Here is a 23,854-nt window from a genome sequence, read left to right as displayed (position 1 = left end):
CCATCAGTGTATATGTGAAGTTGGGATTTTTTGCCCCAATATGCATCACTTTACATTTGTTCACATTGAATCTCATTTGCCATTTTATTGCCCATTCCTCCAGTTTGGAGAGATCCTTTTGGAGCTCTTCACAATCTGTTTTTGTTTTAACTACCCTAAATAATGTGGTGACATCTGCAAACTTGACCATCTTACTGTTCCCCCCCCAGCTCCAGGTCACTGATCAACAACTAACTGCTGCAGTTAGTATGAATAAAATACAGGCCACTCCACTAACCGGTTAGTTAGGGTCTGTCAAACCAAGATTTGAAGCCAGAATATAAAGTTGGTTTGTTAGCTATAGTTAGTTTTAAATATGATAACTTAATGCAGATATCCTGGCTTGTTCTCTGGTGACGCCTTCCCAGGCTATAGAGAAAAGAAAATGAAACCAATACTTGTTGAGGCCAACCAGGGTTTAAGTACTGTAATTATCTGCGAGCTGGTTTTAGAAACTAACCGCAATTAGAACAAATCATTGTTTGGTGTTATGTCTAAACTGAGCCTGTGAGTGAATGAATGCACAAAAATAATATCTGGGAGCATTTGTAGGGTTGCCAGTCTCCAGGTACTAGCTGGAGATCTCCTGATATTACAACTAGTCTACAGCTCATAGAGATCAGTCCACTTGAAGAAAATGGACGCTTTGGCAATTGGAAGTTCCTCCCCTCCCCAAACCCTGCCCTCCTCAGTAGGGTTGCCATGTCCCTCTTTGCCACCAGTGGGAGGTTTTGGGGGCGGAGCCTGAGGAGGGCAGGGTTTGGGGAGAGGAGGGACTTCAGTGCCATACAGTCCAAATGCCAAGGTGGCCATTTTGTCCAGGTGAACTTATCTCTACTGCCTGGAGATCAGATGTAATAGCAGGAGATTTCCAGCAATACCTGGAGGTTGGCAACCCTACTCCTCAGGCTCCGCCCCCAAAACCTCCCAATGGTGGTGAAGAAGGACCTGGCAACCCTAGGCATTTGCAATCTCAAATATAAGCTAATGCAGTAAATCAGACTGGATACCAGAAAGGCAGAACCAATTCTGGTCAAGTAACGAAGGGATTGACACACCTCAGCCTTTTCTTCCCCCACTTCCCTACCCCACACGTTAAGCATGAACTTTCAGCAACAAGAGATTACTGGTGGTTCTGAGAATGCCTTACCAAGAATCCCACAGAATGGGGTGTCGAACCAATGTTCCATAGCAGACTGTGCTGGCTTTTAAGCACCAGTAACACACTGAGGTCCTTGAAAGGGTCTCCTTTGTCACAAGTCACATTCATGTTCAGCTCCACAGCCTGCATGCTGAAAAATAAAATCCAGGATGAATGGCAAGTGTGAGATTAGGGCAGCAATTTCCTTTTAATCACCCACGCACCACTCACACAGATTCCACTTGGAGCCGTGGTCTCCTGGACGAGCACCAACTAAGAGCATCAACCACACTATCCAAATGACTATTTAACCTTTATTTATTATCAGCATTGCGCTAGGTGCTGTAGGACAGAGGTTCACTAACTTTAGACTTATCTGATCTTTTTTTTTTTTTAAAGTAGGCTTTGCCAAAGCGATTTAAATATACAAAATTGCTAAACCGGTTTCCTTAAAAAGCAGGCTATATCGACTCTTTCTTGGATGCAGAACAGGAAATTATTAATAGACACTTATTATTTATGATTTCCTTCAGGAGTGTCCTTTCATTTTTAAGGAGGTATAGGTCTATAAAATATACTGCTTCATTAAAAAAAATTAGAAGCCAGTATCTTGAATGGAATAATAAGTAGAATTTAAAATTTGATGAATCATCAGAAAAGTTTTTTGGGGAAAAGGTTTATGGAAAAAACAAGAGAAGGGTTTTTGTGTCTTCTCTGCAAGGCTGTTTCACTCGCGGTCACCCCTCCGACGACTTCGGGTCTTTCTTTGGGTTATGCATGCCGTTTCCAACCATCAGAGGTCACCTCGCTCTTCCTCTGCGATTCCCAGCATTTTGCCTGCATTTTGAGGAACCTGTTTTATTTCAAATTTGAAAACACAGGCAAACGCGGGGAAACGCAGGGGGAGAGTGAGGTGACCTCTGATGGTCGGTAACGGCATACATAATCCAGACAAAGACCCGAAGTTGTCAGAGGGGTGACCGCGAGTGAAACAGCCATGCATAAAAGACCGGGTTATACTGTTCCTAGGGAACACTTGAATTGGATCTAGATTAAGGTAAATTCTTTGCTCCTCTTCATACACCATACGCTGTTACTCATTTAACCAGATTTAACAGCGCCAGCGTGGAGTAGTGGTTAAGAGCGACGGACTCCAATCTGGAGAACTGGGTTTGATTCCCCACTCCTCCACACGAAGCCAGCTGGGTGACTTTGGGCCAGTCACAGTTCTCTCAGAACTCTCTCAGCCCACACAGAGGTAGACAATGGCAAACCACCGCCGAACATCTCTGACCTTGAAAACCCTGCACAGGGTCACCATATGTCAGCTGTGACTTGACGGCCCTTTCCACCACAACAGAAAAAAGGGTGCTTGTTCTTTAGGTTACATAGAGTTTGGGAAAACACAGTTGGGAAAAATCCACTGTCACGCATGCAACTATGTGCTATGTGGGGCCTTGATGCTCTTATGCCTGCATTCACACATACACACACACGTATACTAAGGAACAATCCAGCAACGAGTTAGGTATCTTAGGTCGAAAACGCACGGTCGTTTTATCATCCTTTAATCCCCATTTTAGCCAGGATCGAACGCACATTAAGTGAAACACATGCATTCGATCCAGGCTGAATCCTAGCTGAAACAGGGATTAAAGGAGGATAAAGTGACCATGCGTTTTCGCCCTTAATCTCATTGAAATAAATGTGCTTAAGTGTTCTTAAACTTGTTGAACCTGGATAACCCCCAAATTACCTGTCCGGAGGGCCCTGCTGGAGCCACACAATATGCGCTTCTTTCCCGGGATGCTCGCTGGGGTGAGGACAGCTTTCAGTCTCTGAGGAGACGACATCCACCTCAAGGTACTGCCCAGCATCGAAATCCGTCTCAGGGAGGCAGTCCTCGGATGTGCCAATCTCTGAAGAACGCAGAAAGAAAATCAGTCTTTTTGGGACACTCAAGCATGAGGGGTCCATTCTTGATCAGGCCAGGAGGTGCAAGGCAGCATTTGACTAACTTTGTTCAGGAACAGAAGAGCAAATGGAAACTTCCCCACTTGCCAGGTCTCCAGGAAGGCAATGGCCCCATCTCAGATTTAGGGGAAGGGGAGGAAGAATCAGTAGGATCCAAAAACTGACTCCAAAATAAATTATATACTTAGATCCGATATGGTGCTTAGGGCCACACTACATGATATATGTGAATGACCTGGGTTGGGACTCGCCTGATTTGACTTGCAGTCACATGTATGATCAGGGAACTAACATTCCCAAGCGTTCCAGGGCCTGATTCAGTTTGGAAGCATAGCATTGGGGGTGAAAGGCTTCAGCCTTCCCCCTCGCCCCCAGCATTGATTTTCATGAGCTAGGGAATCTCTGCACCAGAAGTCCCCATGCTCAAATCAAGTCTCCGCCCCTTTAAATGCTGCTTTGTAATTGGCTTACTTATAGTGCTCACTGTGAGAAAAAATACCCCCCAAACCCAATTGCCACATAAAAAATAATTTTAAGAACAAAAAAATATATATATATGGAAGGAGCGGGGCAGAGAAATCCAAGACTCGGTTTTAAAAAGTTTTTCTTCTGCTCAGAAAGAGTTCCCAGGAAGCAGGAAGTATTTGAAGTCCCACCTCTGGACATGCTGCTTTGTAATTGGCTGTGAGAGAAACCAAGTTTGCGTGTCCCACACTTTGCCTTCTGCATGGGGATTTCAGCCAGGCTTTGCTCAGGGAAGATGGAAGAGTCGGGTTAGCAGAGGAATGGGAAGACCCGAACATTGCAAGGGCTGGCAGTGAGGTCATCTCTAATGGAGGGAAAACGCATGCATAACTCCAAGGAACAACCGAAACAGACCGGGGGCGAACGTGAGTGAAAATACTTATGCATAAACAACCTTAGTTAAGTTTATTGAGTTTTTATCCTACCTATCTTCAGTACTGTATTTGCATTTTCAAATTTTACCTGCCCTCTTGTTCTTATTTACAGTTATTGAACTTGCTTCATTCGTTACAGATTTTGATGCTGCTTTAGCTCCATGCTGCCACTATGCATGTCTTTATCATGCTGGTTTGATTGGTGAATTCCTGGTGATTTATCAGCGTTTTATAAAGGTCTTGTATGTCAGCTCCTTTGTGTGTTTTTTATTATTCCTTCCATAGTTGTCATTTTGTTTAATTTTAATTCTACTGGCTTTAGTTTTGCATTGGCATAAGTTTCCTCCAGCAATTTTCTCAAGAGTTTGCCAAGAAATTAATTTACCAACTATATCATCCATCTATCTATTCTTGGGCCACCTTTCTGGTGAGAAACGGCTCAAAACGGCATATGAAAGGTAAATAGGCAATAACAATAAATGCAACAAAAACACCTAAAAGGTGGAGTAGAAATAAATGGGGAAAAAACTGATCACATTTCTGGCTATCCTGTTACACTTTGATCAAGATCTCAATGGGACTCACCTTTGCCTACTTGGAAGTGGATCCGGTGAGGGCTTTCTACATTGGTGAAGGAAGAAACACCCCCGTATTTTAATTTGGCCCACTTCAAGAGCTCCTCACCACTGGCAATGAAAGGCAGTTTGGTTTCGTTGGTTTCTTTGCTGTCCACGCTGAGCATGATGTTTCCAGAGTTCTAGAAAAGAAAGGCAGAGTTGGCTTCACAAGAGATGAAGAGATGAGAGAGGACTAGGTCTTCTCACTGAAGAGATCCACCTCTGTCTGGCCTGTATCACTTCGGATTGGAGGGACGGGAGGTTCATTAGACTATGGCCATTTATGCCGGGCTGTTTCTCCGCGGTCACCTCCATTGACTGCTCGGGGGCTTCGTTTTGATTATGCATGCCTTTCCCGACTGTCAGAGGTCGCCTCTATCTCCCTGCGCGTTTCTGCACGTTCTGTCAGCGTTTTCCAGATTCTCGCTAAGAGAGAGCGAGGCAACCTCTGACGGTCAGGAAATGCATGCATAATCAAAACGAAGCACTGGAGCAGTCGGTGGGGTGACCGCGAGAGAAACAGCCCTGCAGAAATGGCCTGAAAGTCCAAAAAAAAATCCTTACAGATAGAAAACTAGCAAGTCTGGAATGATCTATCCTCGCCTTTTTTCATGACATGCTAGCTTTGTATGACTAGGAATCTTCTTTACATTCTAGTTTTGTATGTACAGGAATCTTTTTTACATCCTATCTTAAAAATTTAAGAAGAGCTCTGCTGGATCAAATCATAGTTTATTTAAAGTTGAGCTACGGATAGCGTTGGGTGGTCTTGTATAAATCTTGGAGGATCTCCCAGCATTTCATGCAGTATGGTCCTTATTGTTGGATGGCGGCATCTTGAGTAGTACACATGGGCATGAAGCACTCAGACTCACAAAATATCAGTGAGCTGCTTCATAAAAAAAGCCTTGCACGGATATGCCATTAAAGGTTTATGAATGAATGAATGTAAGCCTTGCACGATCCAGCCGATGGTCCATCCTGTCCAGCATCCTGTTTCCCACAGTGGCCAGCCAAGTGCCCTGGAAGAACACAGCCGAGGAACAGAGGCCAAAGCCTCCACCTCCCCACATCCCTCCCCAGCAACTGGCATTGATGTATTCCCTCTGAACACCAAAGCCTCATTGAGCCACCATAGCCCATAGCCACGAAGGGCCTTTTCCTCCATGTCTTTGTTTAATCTCCTTTTAAAGCCTTCAGAGTCAGTGGCAGTCACTTCGTCCTGTGGCAATGAGTTCCACAAGTTAATTGTGCGTTTTGTGTGTGTGTGAAGAAGGCATTCCTTTTGTCTGTCCTGAATCTACTGCACATCAAGTTCACTGAGTGCCCCGAGTTCTTCGAGTAGGGTTGACAGCTATGTTGTTCACAACACAGAACCTTTTTGCTTGGAAACGTTTTGACCTTTACTCAAGGCGACGGCGAAATACCTCTGAGACATGCAAGGCTGACGAAGCCTCAGTTGGCGAAACGCAATTAAATACCTGGGATTCGCGTCCCTTTATGCGGTCCTGAACAAATCTTTCCTGTGGGTCACACTAGACGCCTGACGTGACCCTTTTAAGGGATCCATGTTGGCTTCGATACTACAAGTGGAACTGAAGATATTACCGTGCTTTTGAAGGCTTGTATAGTCTGCACGCGGCTTATTATCGTTTGTACCTACCACTATTGGCAGCGTAACGTGGGACAATATAGTCAATTTGGTTCACTGTATATAGTTGTAAATATTTTTGTTCAGTACCATCGCGCGCTTGTTTACATATTGCACGTTATTAGATAGTTAGTTAGGTAGTTCCTTTGCTATTGTCATTGATGTAAATACACTTGTGTTTGCATAAGATACCGTGTGTGCTGTTGATTTGGTTGAGTACCTGGAGGTTGGCAACCCTAACTTGGAGAGATGGAGAAAAAAAATCTCTCTCTCTCTCTTTGTCCTTTCGGCACTCCAGGGATAGGAGACAATAAACCTGAACACCCAGGAACCCAGCTTGTTTCTCACATGGAGAGCGAGGAATGAATCGTGGTATGAAACTAACTTGGTTACCCACAATGTATGAATGGAGAGTTTGATTCACACTTAGAATCCTGCTTTGTGGTGTTGCTGTCTTACCAGGAAAGTTTCCCACGGGCCGCTGGCCTAGAGAACCAATGGTGGCCAGGAGCCAGCTGAACAAAGTAGCCCCTGCGAGGATGGCAGTGCAGCTCAAACCCATCCATATTATGGATAGGGTTGCCAACCTCCAGGTGGTAACTAAGCACAGACTATGGCTATATATAACTCTATGATAAGTGTATTTGAATGATCCACAAAGGCTACAAGGCCAATGTTACATGAAAATTACACTGTTAGTACAAAAAGTACAGTCACATTCATTCCAAAATTACAATCTTCTCTGAAGGATGGTGCACAGTGACGATGACTAGGGAGACAATCGTTTCACAGTTCTTCATCAGTCCCGTTCAGTCATCATATTTGCACACTTATTCCCTAATTTTAGCCTCAGTAGCTCCAGTACTGTCTCCAATGATGATTAATCTTCTTATTAAGTATAACAGCAACCATATACAATTTTTTAGTTCCAATATTTCCACAATGGATATCTATCCATAGGTTGCACCAACAGATCACCTTTCCTCTGTTCCCAACCGGGATACAAGCTGTTGGTGCAACCTATGAATGGATATCCATTGTGGAAATATTGTATGTGGTTGCTGTTACACTTAATAAGAAGATTAATCATCATTGTCCCCCATCTTTGGATTTATATTCACTGGATTCACACCAGATGAACATATTATACAATTGGAACTAACCAACTTTGATAGACTTAAGAAGAGGACTTTTTTGCCTGGTTATTCTATAATCCATGTATATATTGTACATTGTGTAGTCACTGCTGTTAGTGTACATTGTATAGTCACTACTGTTAGGTCTATTTGTCTCACACTGCTGTCTTTGATGTTTTGCACTTATTAACATTTGCATTTTTGCTACTTGGCTCTGTGCATTTGTGTACCTTTTACCCGTGCTAATTTCCAAACCATATGGTATAGGCACGGGAGTGCTTTTGTTTTGTTTATATTGTTTATATTGAACCTCCAGGTACTAGCTGGAGATCTCTTGCTATTACAACTGATCTCCAGCCGACAGAGATCAGTTCACCTGGAGAAAATGGCTGCTTTGGCAATTGGACTCTATGGCAATTGGACTCTATGGCATGGAAGTCCCTCCCCTCCCCAAACCCCACCCTCCTCAGGCTCCACCCTAAAAACCTCCCACCGGTGGCGAAGAGGGACATGGCAAGCCTTTGTCTCGTAAACCCTACGGGTAGGCTGACCATACATATTGTTTTGAATGGGACAGTCCCGTTTTTATCATATTTCCCAGCCGTTCTGTCTTTTTAATTAAAATGTCAATTTTGTCCCATTTGGCATCTCATTACACTTCCAACGTTTGTTTCCTTCACTTCTGACATTTCTTATGCTGCATGCAGGCATGGCTGGGTAAGTTATCATAGAAAAAGTGCTCTGATCGGGTTACACTAATATCACATAACCCTATGTGATAGGGTTGGCAACCTCCAGGTACTAGCTGGAGATCTCCTGCTATTAAAACTGATCTCCAGCTGATAGAGATCAGTTCACCTGGAGAAAATGGCCGCTTTGGCCATTGGACTCTATGGCATTGAAGCCCCTCCCCAAACCCTGCCCTCCTCAGGCTCTGCCCCAAAAACCTCCTGCCGGTGGCGAAGAGGGACCTGGCAACCCTACATAACCCCTGTCCCGTTTTTGCCGTCCCAATGTCCCGTTTTTGTCTCAAGGAAATATGGTCAGCCTACCTACGGGTCATCATGTTGGCTGCGATGTGATGGCATTTTCCACCACCAAACTAGGAAAATGCTCAGCAGGGGGAGATGATATAACTAAAGGAGGAGGGATCTGAGCAATGGTTCGCCATTTGAGGCAGGGAGCAGGGTGTGCCTGGGTGCTAGACTGCCTCCCCCTCATCTTGATCTGCAACTGGGCCCTTCCCTGTGTGTTAGTGCTGACCGGAGGGGGGTTAGAGCCAAAGGGCTCCTCATGCTTCCAAGGCGGAAACGGGAAACGGCTATTGGCATGAGAATGAGCATACTTGGACACGTAGCTTCTTCTGTCACTTAATCATTTTCCAAGTTTATTTTTACACCTTGCGTCTCACAAATTCTGGAAAAGGAAGGACGACTCTCGCCCTGCCCCCCCTCCCCATAACCTTTGTAGCATGGAAAGAGGAGAACGACAGAGAGAGAAGTCAGAAGGAAAAAAAATGTGACAGCTAATCTCACGCCATGATCAAAGCCATTTTAAGACCTATTGTTGTCTGCTTTGGAATCTGGAAAAAGGCAAGGCGTCAACAATCGGGGTGGGCGCCGGGGGTCAAACGACTTATTTTGAAGGATTAAACTGGGGAGGGGGGGAAGTGTAATAAACAGCAACATCGGTCCAATTTCAGAAACTTGAAAAATTGTAAAAAAAATGTTTAAATCTGCTTTGTTAAGGATGATGCTAACGTTACATTGATTAATTGAAAATATACCGACCCCACCAATTAACCCACAGATTTCTCAAGGCTAATAATGGGGGTGGGGTAGGAGTCAACATATTTTTTAAAAATCATCTTAATTTATTTCCCCTGCCCCCACTGAACCAAACAAACCAAACAAATATGCACAATTTACATTAGATTTGAGTCCAGTAGCACCTTAGAGACCAACACGATTTTCGGGGTATAAGCTTTAAGCTTTCAAGAATCATAGAATCATAGAGTTGGAAGGGACCACCAGGGTCATCTAGTCCAACTCCCTGCATAATGCAGGAAATTCACAACTACCTCCCCCCCACACCCCCAGTGATTCCTACTCCATGCCCAGAAGATGGCCACGGTGCCCTCCCTCTCATGATCTGCCTAAGGTCATCAGCATTGCTGACAGGTGGCCGTCTAGCCTCTACTTAAAAAGAGTCAAAGCTCTCTTTGCAAGACTTGAATCTAGCTGTTCTCCTGCAGACCAACATCGCTACCCTCTGAAATGTTTTACGTTGTTGGCTTTAATTGCGAAAGAAGATCAAAGTTCCTTGATGATAGCATCATCACTTCTGACTTATAGCGACCCTATGACTCAATGACCCCCACAATGTCCTATTGTTAACAGCGTTGCTCAGGTCTTGCAAACTGAGGGCCTTGGCTTCCTTGATTTAGTCAATCCGTCTCGTGTTGGGTCTTCCTCTTTTCCTGCTGTTTTCCTAGCATGACTGTCTTTTCCAGCAACTTTGGTCTTCTCATACTGTGACCAAAGTACGATAGCCTCAGTTTAGTCATTTCAGCTTCTAGGGAGAGTTCAGGCTTGATTTGATCTAGAACCCCCTTATTTGTCTTTTTGGTGGTCCATGGTATTCCTAACTCTCCTCCGATACGACATTTCAAATGAAATAACTTTCTTCCTGTCAGCTTTTCCCATTGTCCAGCTTTCACACCCATACATAATAAAGAGTATTGTGGCATGAATTATCTTGATCTTATTGTCTTTGTAATATCTACTTCATGCTCTTTCAAAATGGTCCAAGTGCTCAATTTTACTACAATTTACCTAACAAAAAGAATGGTCAGCTTAATACCGAGGAGGAATTTTATCTGTGCCAGCTTTTTCTCTCTGTCAAGGACAACGGGACTCCTAGTAGAAAAATACCTCCTTGCTGAGGCTGCCCCAAAGAAGAAGAAGAAGAGTTGGTTGTTATATGCTGACTTTCTTTACCACTTAAGGAAGAATCAAACCAGCTTACAGTCACCTTCCCTTCCCCTCCCCACAACAGGCACCCTGGGAGGTAGGTGAGGATGAGAGAGCTCTAAAAATGTGGTTCAGAATATAATTCCCCCCTTATCTAACAGTTATTAAAAACAAACTACAATTTTACAGATTGTACATAATCTACAGGACATCACACTTTGCTGAATAGTGGCCCCACTCCCCGCCCCCCCAAACCCTAACATTTCCCCTGGGGGGGATTCCCCCCTTGTTGAGAACCCATGCTCTAAGAGAGCTGTGACTAGCCCAAGGTCACCCAGCTGGCTTCATGTGTAGGAGCGGGGAAACCAACCCAGCTCACCAGTTTAGCCTCCACCGCTCATGTAGAGGAGTGAGGAATCAAACCCGGTTCTCCAGATCAGAGTCCACCGCTCCAAACCGCCGCTCTTAACCACTACGCCATGCTGGCTCATAATCAGCCAAGGGTTTAGAATTGGCTGCTTATGAGCAAACCTAGAACAATCCGGCCCAGCTGTGGGATTTTCCAGGGCTTGGTGGCTCATCTTTTTGTCCATCTCTACCCAATTGTACTGATCTCCTCTTGCTGGCAGACAGAGGAGGGTGTTACGTATGCAACTCCGACAAAGAGGCTGTCCAGCGGGCCTGCCCTCCTGACCTCATGCCAGGCAGAGAATGGAGAGTTCAAGCAGAGGGGGACTCTCGCTTGTGTTGACCGTGCCACTGTTCAATCTGATAGCTCTACCCCCACCCCATCCCACCCTTATTGTCAGCTTTTAAAACTTATTATTAGCCACAAGTAGGAAAGAGTTTTATTTTGCTAACAAAGCTCACCGTCTCGACTGAGCCGGCTGGAGCCAAATCTCATTGCTGACCTTACTACAAACCGCCAGAGGAAACGGGAGACTTTCCCGAGGTCTGTGCGTCACTCCTGGCTCAGAATGGTGTGCCGCTTCCCTATGTGGCGTGGGGGGGTGGGTATAGGCTGCAGAGATCTAGTGGAAATACCTTGTTCACGTGTTCATGTCCGTTGCAATTGCCAGGAACAAGCCTATTTTCAAGTCTCCAGCTCTGCTAAATCACTGCTCGTATTTTTGTCTATTTTGGGAGATGCTTGTCAACATTTTGTTAATGGGAGTTGCTGCAGCGAAGGCAATTTGGCTTAATGCTCTTGGGTAGAGAATAAGGATGTTATACAAGGATCACTATTCAAAGGTATGAGATCAGAGATGTTATCAGACGTCTTCTTCCAGACAGCTCTAGCAACTGTTTTTACTATTGTGTGATTTGCTTTATTGTGGAAAATCTCAAGGCAAACACAAAAAGACATGCCAGTGGGTTAAAGCCGGCAGTGAAAAATGGACTCCTGTCTATTCTTGACCAAGACTTGTGTTCAGAAGGAGAAGAAGAGTTGGTTTTTATACCCCAATTTTCTCTACCTTTTAAGGAGTCTCAAACTGGCTTTCAATCACCTTCCCTTCCCCTCTCCACAACAGACATCTTATGAGATAGGTGGGGCTGAGAGAATTCGGAGAGAACTGTGACTAGCCCAAGGTCACTCAGGAGGCTTCATGTGTAGAAGTAGAGAAACCAACCCAGTTCACCAGATTAGAGTCTGCTACTCATGTGGAGGAGTGGGGTACCAAACTCAGTTCTCCAGATCAGAGTCCACCACTCTTAACCACCATACCACGCTGGCTGAGTCCAAATTGTACTGCAATTGTAAGCTTGTCTGATTCTGTTTGTTCTCCCATACTGAAGACTGGCTCTATCATGAGGCTCATAAAAGCAGTTGTCTCAGGTAGGGGATTTGGGTGGCGGGGAGCTGATCAGTTCGCCTGGAGAAAATGGCTGCATTGGAAAGTGGACTTTATGGCATCACACCCCATTGAAGTCCCTCCCCTCCCCAAACCTCACCCTCCTCGGGCTCTACCCTTAAATCGCCAGGTATTTCCCAATCTGGAGCTGGCAACCCTATCCTCAACAATTTTTTAAAACAGTGCAGCAAACCACACACATCCCACAGGGCTTCCAGAACTCTTGCAAGGCTTGTTCCTCGTTTCGATTGCCCTGCCGACCACGATGATGCGCTGGACCACCAACAGGCCTGGAGAAAGACAACCTATCTTTTTAACAGAGGCTGAATGGGAGGTTATCTACCAGGTGATGTTACTTGCCTCCAAGCCAAGAAAAGCTTCATCTGCCCACCCCCACACATTAAGCCACAATAAAGAGACAAGACTCTTTTCTCCATGCCAGTCGGCATACCTGTAAGGAACCAAAATGATGGCTGAAGTTTCCTGACAGGAAGAAACTGCGTGAAAGTACAGGAAGCCCTTCATCGAGGGTGTACGTGGCTTTGCTTCCTGTTTTTAAAAAGGGTTGGGGGAGGGAGGGGAAGATGAGCTGCTTTGGCTTCTATGCGGTGGGGGCAGCAGAGGGGGCTCAGGCAGGAAAATGTCTTGAGCTAACATTGCTTATCCTGTATCAGTTTCACTGATTTTGTGGTGTTTTCGTCTTTGGGGTTTCTTTTGGGAGAGAGGGATGTGCAAGATACCAGAAACCCCAAAAGAGCTCCGATTCAAGCTCTGATTTGCCCTCAGAGTTTCCACACCTTAAAAATATAAACAGAGAAAGTACCCATTGCCCATCCCCAATTTCACTGAGATGCCAAGATGTATGTTGCCCCCAAAGAGTCAAAAATTGCAAAATGCAGAATGCTTGTTAATACTGAGGCTAAAAAATGACACGGCAGTTCCTGGACAAATGTGCTAATCCAAGTAAGCCAACGTGGATCTCAAGAATATCAGACACACCTTTAAAGTACTGTTCTGCCTGGGTGGAACCCTGCCATTTGGATCCAAATTTCATTTCAAACCCCAATACTAGAGATGTTTGCGCTGAAGTCCCATCAATTATGGCAGAACTTACTCCCCAGTTTGCAAACTTCAGAAGATTTTGGCAGCAAACCCCTTTTTAACTCGTTGGATTTGATATTTTAATCTCCATTTTAATTTACCAGTCACTCATCAGGCGTTTTCAAGATCGGGGAGGCTAAATAAATTAAAGGGTAAGCTTTGAACTCTTTAAAGTGCTGCATGCCTGCTAAACATTATTATTAATGGAAGCAACATAGGAGAGAAGTGAGCTTCTATAGCAGGGGACCCCTTGCTTGAAATATGGACAGCTACACATTGCTGTGCCCTGACCTGGATAGCCCAGATCTCCAAAGCTAAGGCAGGTCGGCCCTGGTTAGTTCTTGGATGGGAGACCACCAAGGAAGTCCAGGGTCTGCTATGCAGAGGCACGCAATAGCAAGCCACCTCTATTCATCTCTTGTCTTGAAAAACCCATAAGGGGTCGCCATAGGTCGGCTGCGACTTGCGGGCCCTTTCCACCACGTCAGATACACGTCGGATGAGTTTTGCATATAACGGTCACAGACCATATCTCCTGTGCCCTAACCCGGATGGCCCAGGCTAGCCTGATCTCGTCAGATCTCCAAAGCTAAGCAGGGTCAGCCCTGGTTAGTATTTGGATGGGAGACCACCAAGGAAGTCTAGGGTGGCTACACAGAGGCTGGCAACGGCAAACCACTTCTGAACGTCTCTTGCCTTGAAAACCCTACAGAGTCACCCTAAGGTGGCTGCGACTTGATGGTACTTTCCACCTCCACACACATTGCCCCAGGATCCATGATGGCGAGACCGATAGAGATGAGAGAGTGTCAGGAGATCCAATGCCAGCCCCTGTCCAGGCAGCAGACGTTGCCTCCAGCATGCCAGAACCTTTTGATTCAGGCTGGCAGGAAGGTGCCATCCTAGAAATGTCTTGCCCCCTAGGAAGAGTCGCCCATTTCCAGGCTGTTTCCTCATCTGCGCCCATTTCAGCTTCCTCCTCCTGCCCCACCCCACTCATTATCCTCGGCATCGAATGTCACAACAGCTTTCCTGTCTGCCCAGCCATATAGCCAGCGTGGCACCAGCGTGAAGTGCCTAAGGCGTAGTTCTCAATGTCTGGGTTGGACCGTTTTGGAATGGAGGCTGGGGACTTTCAGGACGGAACGTCCTGTCATTTTAAAAAAAATGCCTTACTTTAAGAAAAACACACTCTAGCATACCAGAAAGAAGGGTTTAGCTCAGGCCTTTTGTGCATGGCTGTTTCCCTCGTGAGCACTCCGAGATATACTGCTTTTGAATGTGGAGATTTTAATCGTCGCTCCTAATGAGTGGCTATGTGTCAGTCCGCGAAACTGGGACACCTAAAGATGAAGCCGGGCGGGGGTGGTTCTGCATTCATAAGCAAGTCCCCACCCCAAAATGCAGGGAAGTATTAGCATTTAAAAGGAGAATAGCCCCTCCCAATAGAGGCTAGAACATGCTCACAAACTTGCAGGAGCCACAGGCCTTTTATGCATGGCTGTTTCCCTCACGGTCACCCCTCCGACAACTTCGGGTCTTCGTTTTGATTACGCATTCCATTTCCGACTGTCTCAGAGGTCACAGAATCATAGAGTGGGAAGGGACCACCAGGGCCATCTAGTCCAACCCCCTGCACAATGCAGGAAATTCACAGCTACCTCCCCCACACCCCTAGTGACCCCCACTCCATGCCCAGAAGATGGCCAAGATGCGTTCCCTCTCATCATCTGCTTAAGGTTATAGAATCAGCATTGCTGACAGATGGCCATCTAACCTCTTCTGAAAAACCTCCAGGGGAGCTCACCACCTCCTGAGGAAGCCTGTTCCACTGAGGAACAGCTCTAGCTGTTAGAAAATTCTTCCTAATGTCTAGACAGAAACACTTTTGATTTAATTTCAACCCGTTGGTTCTGGTCCGACCTTCTGGGGCAACAGAAACCAACTTGGCACCCTCCTCTATGTGTCAGCCCTTCAAGTACTTGAAGGTAGTTATCATATCCCCTGTCAGTCTTCTCCTCTCCAGGCTAAACATACCTTGCTCTCCCCGAGTTTCCCTACATTTTGCCTGCATTTTGAGAGACCTGTTTTATCTCAAATTTGAAAATGCAGGGAAACGCAGGGGGAGAGCAAGGTGACCTTTGGTGGTCGGAAACAGCATGCATAATCCAAACAAAGACTCGAAGTTGTCAGAGGGGTGACCGCGAGGGAAATGGCCACGCATAAAAGGCCTTAGCCTTCTCCCCAGTCTGCTACAGAAAGAGGGAATTTGTTTGTATGGAGGATGCTCTGTCATTTGAGTGTACAGCCCAGACACAGGTGAACCACCTCAGCAAGATCTAGGCTGAGAAGCAGAGTGGTGTAAAAGTTAGAGTGGCAGACTAGGTCTTGAGAGACCTGGGTTCAAATCCCCACTTAGCATGAAGTTCATCTTGGACTAGTTATGTACCTCACAGGGTGGTTGTAAAGTTAACACAGGGGAGAGGAGAGCCGTGTAATGTCACTGTGAGCCCCTTAGAGGAAGAGCAGGATAAAACATATGAAGAAAATATGGCTGTTACCGCATTATGTATTCCCAGCGATGTATTAAGAGTTTCAAAATGTTATAAAAAATACTGTTCGCACTTTCAATGTATTCCCACTGATATATTAAAAGTTTGAAACTGTTATAAAAAATACTGTTTGCACTTTCTATGTATTCCCAGCGATGTATTAAGAGTTTCAAAATGTTATAAAAAATACTGTTCGCACTTTCAATGTATTCCCACCAATGTATTAAGAGTTCCAAAATGTTATAAAAAATACTGTTCGCACTTTCTATGTATTCCCACCGATGTATTAAGAGTTTGACACGGTTATAAAAAATACTGTTTGCACTTTGTTTGGCCCCTTTAGCTGTGAAGACGTCTTCCAACCATTTTTTAGCCGTGGCATCCAAAAACCCTTTTAAAGCGATGTTTTTTATAACATTTCCAAACTCTTGATACATTGCTGGGAATACCTAGTAAAGTAACAGCCTATGTCTAATGTCATGATAGAGTAGGGATTCGAACTCAGCACTCCCAGGTTTAAGCCCAATATTTTAGCCACTTCACTGCACACAGGTCTGTTTTATACATCATGCAGAAGAAAGCGTAGGTTTGCTACAAACTTTGCTCAGTAAGTCTTCAGCCAAAGAGCTCCCAGAAGCGTTTACCTCCACAATATTGTCTACAAATGTACGTTTCAATATAAGTCTGACGTGTACTCCAAAACTAAAATCTGTGCACTTACAATTTTTACAATTTTTTACAATTTTGGTGAACGCATCAGATGTTTTAAGTGTACACCTAAATCTGTGAAGTGTGAATGCAAAACACACATGTTTGCAAACCAGATCATAAAGGTGAACACACGGTTAGCTTAAGGTTACATTTTTTCGCTGAGACCAACAAAATTTTCAGCTTTTGAGAGTCAAAGCTGAGAGTCATCTGTATGGCAGAAAATGTTTTTGCCTGCTTCACTGTCTGTCTTGATATTGTGCATCCTTCCTTCCCTTTCAGGGCTGACATTCCCCCCACCCTTACAAAGGAAAAAAAAAAAGAATCAAAGCATGGGGTTAATATTCTTCTGCCAGACCCTGCAGTTTATCACCATCCCTAAGTGGAGGCTTCAGCTGGAATCTGAGGGATTTCTTCCAGCTGTTGAAAATAGGAGAGGGAGCCAAGATCTCTATGGAGCCAGATTGGCGGCTAGTCCAGATGACCCCATTTGTTTTCTGCCAGATCCCAAATGAGAAGGAATGAAAGAGGACAGAAAACAAAAGAAAGAAAAAAGAGCATTCCACATATTTCAAACTCAGGTCTGACATGCTGAATCTCATTCATTACATACATAATCACTAATCTATACCAGCAAGTTCTTTCCCATGATTTCTGTGTGCAGAAGTGATTAGGCTTGTTTTTACGGGAGGGACTGTGGCTCAGTGGTAGAGCATCTGCTTAGCATGCAGAAGGTCCCCGGTTCAATCCCCTGTATCTCCAGTTAAAGGGACTAGGCAGGTAGGTGATGTGAAAGACCTCTGCCTGAGACCCTGGAGAGCTTAGGGGAAGGGCTGTGGCTCAGTGGTAGAGCATCTGTTTGGTGTGCAGAAGGTCCCAGGTTCAATTCCCAGCATCTCCAGTTAAAGGGACTAGGCAAGTAGGTGATGTGAAAGACCTCTGCCTGAGACCCTGGAGAGCTATGGGGAGGGACTGTGGCTCAGTGGTAGAGCATCTGCTTGGCATGCAGAAGGTCCCAGGTTCAATCCCTGGCATCTCCAGTTAAAGGGACTAGGCAAGTAGGTGATGTGAAAGACCTCTGCCTGAGACCCTGGAGAGCCGCTGCCGATCCAAGTAGACAGTCATGACTTGGATGGACCAAGGGCCTGATTCAGTTTAAGGCAGCTTCATGTGTTCAACCATCTTCCCCCTTGCTAGCAATCCTAGCTGGTCGACGCAGAAGAAAGCTCCATTCTATTTAATGGGTCTTACTCTCAGGAAAGTGTTCTGAGGAGTGCAGCCTAACTGCGTTACTTGGAAAGACGAAGGAGTGACAGGGGTCCTTATGAGTTTAATCTTTCCCCCACCCATTTTTCTGTTGCAGTTCCTCTGGAAGCGCACACAGCGCTTTGCCCCTAGTGTGGTTCCAGACATGCTTGTAAAGTAAACACAGGTTTGGTATAATGGACTGTTTCCTAACTGGTGCTTGTGGGGAAGCAGCTGCTTCTTTCCTTTTCTCCCAAAGCAAAAATAATATGGTAGATAATGAAGGGGTGACCAAACAAAGGGAAGATGGTTAGAGAAAACCTAAGTCTGGAAACCAAGGAATTTAAGGTGTAAAGACTGAAGCACTGTTTGCCATGGCAAACTCATTTGTTTCATGCAGCTCTCGTTCCTGGTCAAACAGGGTTGGCAGTTTTTTTCAGCACACAAAGACCTGGCAGACTTAAGGAAGACACCCAAAAGTCCTTTAGCGTCTTGAGGCAAAGCCAAAGAAAAAGACCAACTGGTTGATCAACCTGAAAGTCTCCTTTCACGTATGGACATAGTATTTTCCTACAGGGCTTGGAGATGAAAAATTGTGTTTTAGGGTTTTGTTTTGTTTTAAATAAAGGGGATACACGCAGACGAGTTCTTTTGTCCCATTGCCACCTCTGCTCAGACCAATTTTGTAGGTTTTGAAGCAGTGCAAAACCTGCAAGACCTATTCAACTGATCCAACGAACAACCCACTATTTGCCTATTCGCAACTAAAGCAGCACTGTTCTGCATCCCAAACTGCTCATCATGTGCTCTTTTCCAACAGGGAAGGATGAAGACAAGCCTTTTATTCTGGCTAGACCTTATCTATCCATCTGACAACAGTTGGTGTGTCCTGACAGGAAGTTGTTTGCTGCATCTGAAGTCCACAATAATTCTGGGATCTGCAGCCCGCTTCTCTTCCTTCCCTGCAAATCTATCATCCATCCCACTGTTGCATACAGTGGCGGGCTCTGCGTCATGTTTCTAATACAGCGGCAGAGCATCCTACAGGGCAGTGACTTACATAGATGAAGGTGAGGGGCAGATCCTCCGAATGGACGGTCAAGAAGGAGAAGTCACTGGTGCTCACCACGAACACCACTTTCCGCTGCTGGGTGCCATTTCCTTCTGCTGATGACACATTCAGGTGGAGCTGGGACACCTGGGAGGGAAAAGAGCAAGAGAACTGGTCAAGGTTTTTTTCAAATCAGGAGAAAGAGATTCTGATTTATGGGACGGTTGTGGGTATGCGGTTCATAAAGAGACTGGTGCATAAGAGCCTTTGGGGCACACCTCAAATGATGTCCGGCAGGCGTCGTTCTGAAGGCCTTTCCCCACATAATCATGCAAGAAGCGCTCAGTTGTTGCCAGGGATCCAGATATTTCCCCCTCCCCAAAGAGTGTATGTCCCCAGAGCAAAAACTTTTCCCAGTAGTGACTACATTTTCCCCAGTTGCAATAGGACAATGCAATTCTTTCCTCCAACTAGGGAAGAAGAAGAAGGGTTGGTTTTTATATGCCGACTTTCTCTACCACTAAAGGAAGAATCAAACCGGCTTACAATCACTTTCCCTTCCCCTCCCCACAACAGACACCCTGTGAGGTAGGTGGGGCGGAGAGCGTGTGACTAGCCCAAGGTCGCCCAGCTGGCTTCATGTGGAGGAGTGGGGAAACAAATCTAGTCCACCAGATTAGCCTCCGCCGCTCATGTGGAGGAGTGGGGAACCAAACCTGGTTCTCCAGATCAGAGTCCACCGCTCCAAACCACTGCTCTTAACCACTACACCAGGCTAGCTCTCAGGGAGGCCACTGCGATTTGGAATTTGAGGTGGAACGTAGTGGCATGTGTCTCATGCGCCACTGGACAGTGCCTGTGACATCTGTGCGGATGAACAATGCACTTCCTTCCCCCGTACCCCACACTGTTTGTTATTTTTGAACTTTAAGCTCTGAAAGTGTTTTATGCCCAGAGCGGTAGTGTGCTCCCCTGCTATGCGCTCAGCCAGTGGAAAAAAACGTGTCACCATTTCATGAAATTGGCATTCCAGCAGAAGTGATCCAGCCACAAGAGCATCCTTCCCTCACCGCTGTACAGATACATGTTCAGAATTGTGGCCAATGCCTGGAGAAAATTCAAACACAAAACTTTCAGCAGTCAGGGAATGGGGCTTTGGGGCTGGTCTTTAAACTTGTTCTTGAAGTGAATGAGCAAGTCTGCCTAGCTCTGCCGGATGCCGAATTTGGATTTTTGCAATTTGCTTATTTTTGTTTGCTTCGTGTGGAGGCAGAATTTGATTCTCCTCTGTGTCGTTTTTTGGATAGATTAGTTTTTTTGGCACACAAGGGTCATTTATGCGACATATAGTGTGTATTTATTGGTCTTTGACCGTAAATAAAATTCATTCATTCATATGCATGGGGGGGGGAGGGAGTTTTACCTGAGATTTGTTGCTGGCTGGACCCACACTTTCCTTTTAAGAATCTCTGCACCAGCAGTCTCCAAGCTCAAATCAAGTCCCGCCCCTTTAAACGTTGCTTTTTAATTGGCTTACCTGTAGTGCTTACTGGGATAGAAAATCCCCCCCAAACCCAATTGCCACATAAAAAAGCATGTTAAGAACAACATAAAAAATGGAGCAATCTGAAAGGAAGGGGAGGAAAAATCCAACCCTCAGTTTTAAAAAGATTTTCTTCTGCATAGAAAGAGCTCCCCGGAAGCAAGAAGCATTTCAATCCCTGCCTCCGGACATGCTGCTTTGTAATTGGCTGGGAGCATAATCAAGCTTGCTGCCCCGCACTTTGCCTTATGCATGGGGATTTCACCTGGGCTTTGCTCAGGGAAGACGGAAGAGTCAGGTTAACAGAGGAATGGGAAGATCCAGACATTGCAAGGGCCGGCAGCAAGGTCATCTCTAATGGACGGAAAACTCATGCTTAACTCCAAGGAACAACCGAGACAGACCAGGAGTGAACGTGAGTGAAAGTATCCTTGCATAAATGACCAAGATAAAATGACAACATCAGAACAATCCACAGTCGGTTGTCGGAGTCAGTGCTCCATTTGGAATATTTTGAAACAAGGGAGTGTTGCTAGCCACAAGGAGAACGGAATTGTCTGACAGTCAAACGTGTGGGTTGATAGGACCCAAGCAACCTGTCATTTTTGACATTAAAACGATATCACAATAAGGGTGAGAAGATTTCTGGGCATGTGGAGAATGCCTGCAAATGTCGACCTACATGCAGTTGTGAACAGTTCTGTCTCAGTGACCTGGACTTCTTGGCAGGTTTGAACCGCAGCTTCTCCCAGGTGAGCAAGTATTATTTTTAAAAATTCTATACTGCAATAAAACTAAAAAGGAAGTCCTGTATCTGAGTTGTACAACACCAGACTGTAGGTACCGGCCTCTCCCTCAAAAACCCCTGCACATTAATTTTAAAAATTACCATAGCATACGAGGGAATAAGGTTGCCAACTCTGGACTGGAAAATTCCTGGGGATTTAGGGATGGAGCCTGGGGAGAGCTCTCAGAAGGGTATAATGCAATAGGGTCTATACTCCAAAGCAACCCCTTTATCAACTGATCTCTGTAGTCTGGTGATCAAGTCCTATGAGGAAAGGTTGAAGGAGCTGGGTATGTTTAGCCTGAAGAGGAGAAGACTGAGAGGGGATATGATAACCATGTTCAAGTACTTGAGGGGCTGTCATATTGAGGAGGGTGCCGAGTTGTTTTCTGTTGCCCAAGAATGTCGGACCAGAACCAACAGGTTGAAATTAAATCAAAAGAGTTTCCGTCTAGACAATAGGAAGAATTTTCTAACAGTTAGAGTGGTTCCTCAGTGGAACAGGCTTCCTCGGGAGGTGGTAAGCTCTCCTTCCCTGGAGGTTTTTAAGAAGAGGTTAGATGGCCATCTGTCAGCAATGCTGATTCTGTGACCTTAGGCAGATGATGAGAGGGAGGGCATCTTGGCCATCTTCTGGTCACTAGGGGTGTGGAGGGGGGAGGTAGTTGTGAATTTCCTGCGTTGTGCAGGGGGTTGGACTTGATGGCCCTGGTGGTCCCTTCCAACTCTATGATTCTATGATTCTGTGATCAGTTGTAACTCCAGGTAATCCCCAAGCCTAGGGTTGCCAGCTCCAGGTTGGGAAATTCCTGGAGATGTTTGGGGCAGAGTCTGAGGAGGGCGGGGTTTGGAGAGCGGAGGGACTTCAATGCCATAGAGCCCAATGGCCAAAGTGGCCATTTTCTCCTGCGGAACTGATCTCTCTCGGCTGGAGATCAGTTGTAATAGCAGGAGATCTCCAGCTACTACCTGGAGGCTGAGAGAAAATAAGTACCAAAACAACGTAAATGCAACCTAAGTTTAGTACAGTGAAAAAGTGCACAGTGAACAAACAACAGACATTACAAACAGGAAGAATACATAGCTCTCAAGGAGTGAGAGGCTGGCAACCCTATCCAAGCCCCATCTGGAGTTTGGCAACCCTACCAGGGAGAAAGTTTTTAGCTAAGCCTTCTCTGACCGGTTATTTGTTTTATGTGCTGGGGATTCTATACGGAGGAGGATTCAGTCTGAAACAGTACAGCTCAGACACAAGTTGGTCAGAGAGACCTAGGTCACCGTATGTGGAAATATTATGATGGCCTGCTATGTGTCGGCTTTGTAGCTGAAGGCACAGCCGGCCAGCCCTCCCTGACCAAAGAAGCCACTGGAAAAGCAGCCAAAAAATCAAAGAAAACAAAATATGAAGAGAGATGGTTCTGGGCAGCCTCTCAACTACAACACTCGCTTCAAACACAACCCGCTCCCTAGCAATGGAGGAAATCGGACCCCCTGGGGTGGCGGTGGGACCCCTCGAGTCACTCCAGGCTCGCGTTGGCGAAGGCGGGCGTCTATTTTTATCCCGCTGCCTTTTTCAGAGGCCATTGTTCCTCCCCTCCAGAACGGCGGCAAGCTTTCTTCTGCCCCCTTGAGCACGGGGATCTGCTTATAGAAACCGGCTTCCAGTAATTCTTTTCGGGCTGGAGCCGGACCTCACTCCCTGGCCCTCCCTCCCCAGCCACTCGGTCGCGGCTGGGAGCCAGTTGTCTGAATGCCACAGCCGTGACATCAGGGGCCGGCTCCCTCCTCCCCTGCAATCTCCTCCGTGTGTAAACACCAGGGACTCCATCCTATTTACCAACGGGATAGGATGGATATCATTTCCTAGGCATCGAGGCCGCGGCCATTTCCGGGCCGACGTCTCCGCCGACAGACCCCGATGGCCGGTTCAGACACAGAAGTGGGAGCTACGAATGGGGGAACATAAGCAGGGTCACAGACAGGGTTGCCAACCTCCAGGTGGTGGGGGAGAAATAGACACCACTGTACTAATATCGGGAAGCTGAGGAACTCAGTACAGGAGCGAAGTATATACAAAGTGCAAAAAAATTTATAAGCTACCAAAATGACATAACAATACAGCTATACACACTATATACACTACTAAGCTGGAACACACAAGCTAAGACAAACAACGTGACTGTACAAGGTGGAAAAGCGTGTCAAAATGACACAGCTAATCTTCATAGAGTTTCAATTGTAGGAGAAGTGGTATCCAAAGGATTTTCATTGAGGTTCCCAATGAGGAGACGATCGTTTCGAGTTCACAATGAACAAATCTTCATCAGTCCTTCAACGTCCTCTTGTACATTCATTCATTCAATTATTCTCCCATAATGGGTAAAATGTCAAAAAATGCCAAATCATTATTATTTCCCACGAAGGGTAAGAGACATCACTTCCCATTTGGGGTAAGGATTATAGTGTAGCAATCTCCAGGTGGTGGCTGCAGATCGCCCGCTATCACCTCCTGCTGTTGGTGAAGAGGGACCTGGCAACCCTATGGTGGCTGGAGATCTCCCGCTGTCACAACTGATCTCCAGTTA

General features: G+C 45.8%; 1 protein-coding gene across 1 annotated transcript in view; it reads right to left on the bottom strand.

The window, feature by feature from the left end:
* Positions 1 to 19,086, bottom strand: part of ENG (endoglin) — a 45,862-nt gene extending 26,776 nt beyond the window's left edge. Inside the window, exons 1-4 of the mRNA XM_056860322.1 lie at positions 18,949 to 19,086; positions 4,639 to 4,810; positions 2,937 to 3,099; positions 1,190 to 1,331 (exon numbers count right to left, since the gene is read on the bottom strand). Of these exons, the coding sequence (XP_056716300.1) occupies positions 1,190 to 1,331; positions 2,937 to 3,099; positions 4,639 to 4,795 (462 nt within the window). The 5' untranslated portion in view covers positions 4,796 to 4,810; positions 18,949 to 19,086. The remainder of the gene's footprint in view (positions 1 to 1,189; positions 1,332 to 2,936; positions 3,100 to 4,638; positions 4,811 to 18,948) is intronic.
* Between the last annotated feature and the right edge of the window lie 4,768 nt (positions 19,087 to 23,854).

Source organism: Euleptes europaea, chromosome 14, assembly GCF_029931775.1.
Source record: "Euleptes europaea isolate rEulEur1 chromosome 14, rEulEur1.hap1, whole genome shotgun sequence".
NCBI classification, from domain to species: domain Eukaryota; kingdom Metazoa; phylum Chordata; class Lepidosauria; order Squamata; family Sphaerodactylidae; genus Euleptes; species Euleptes europaea.
Note: the sequence above shows the minus strand (reverse complement) of the source record. Positions and strands in the feature narration are given on the sequence as shown.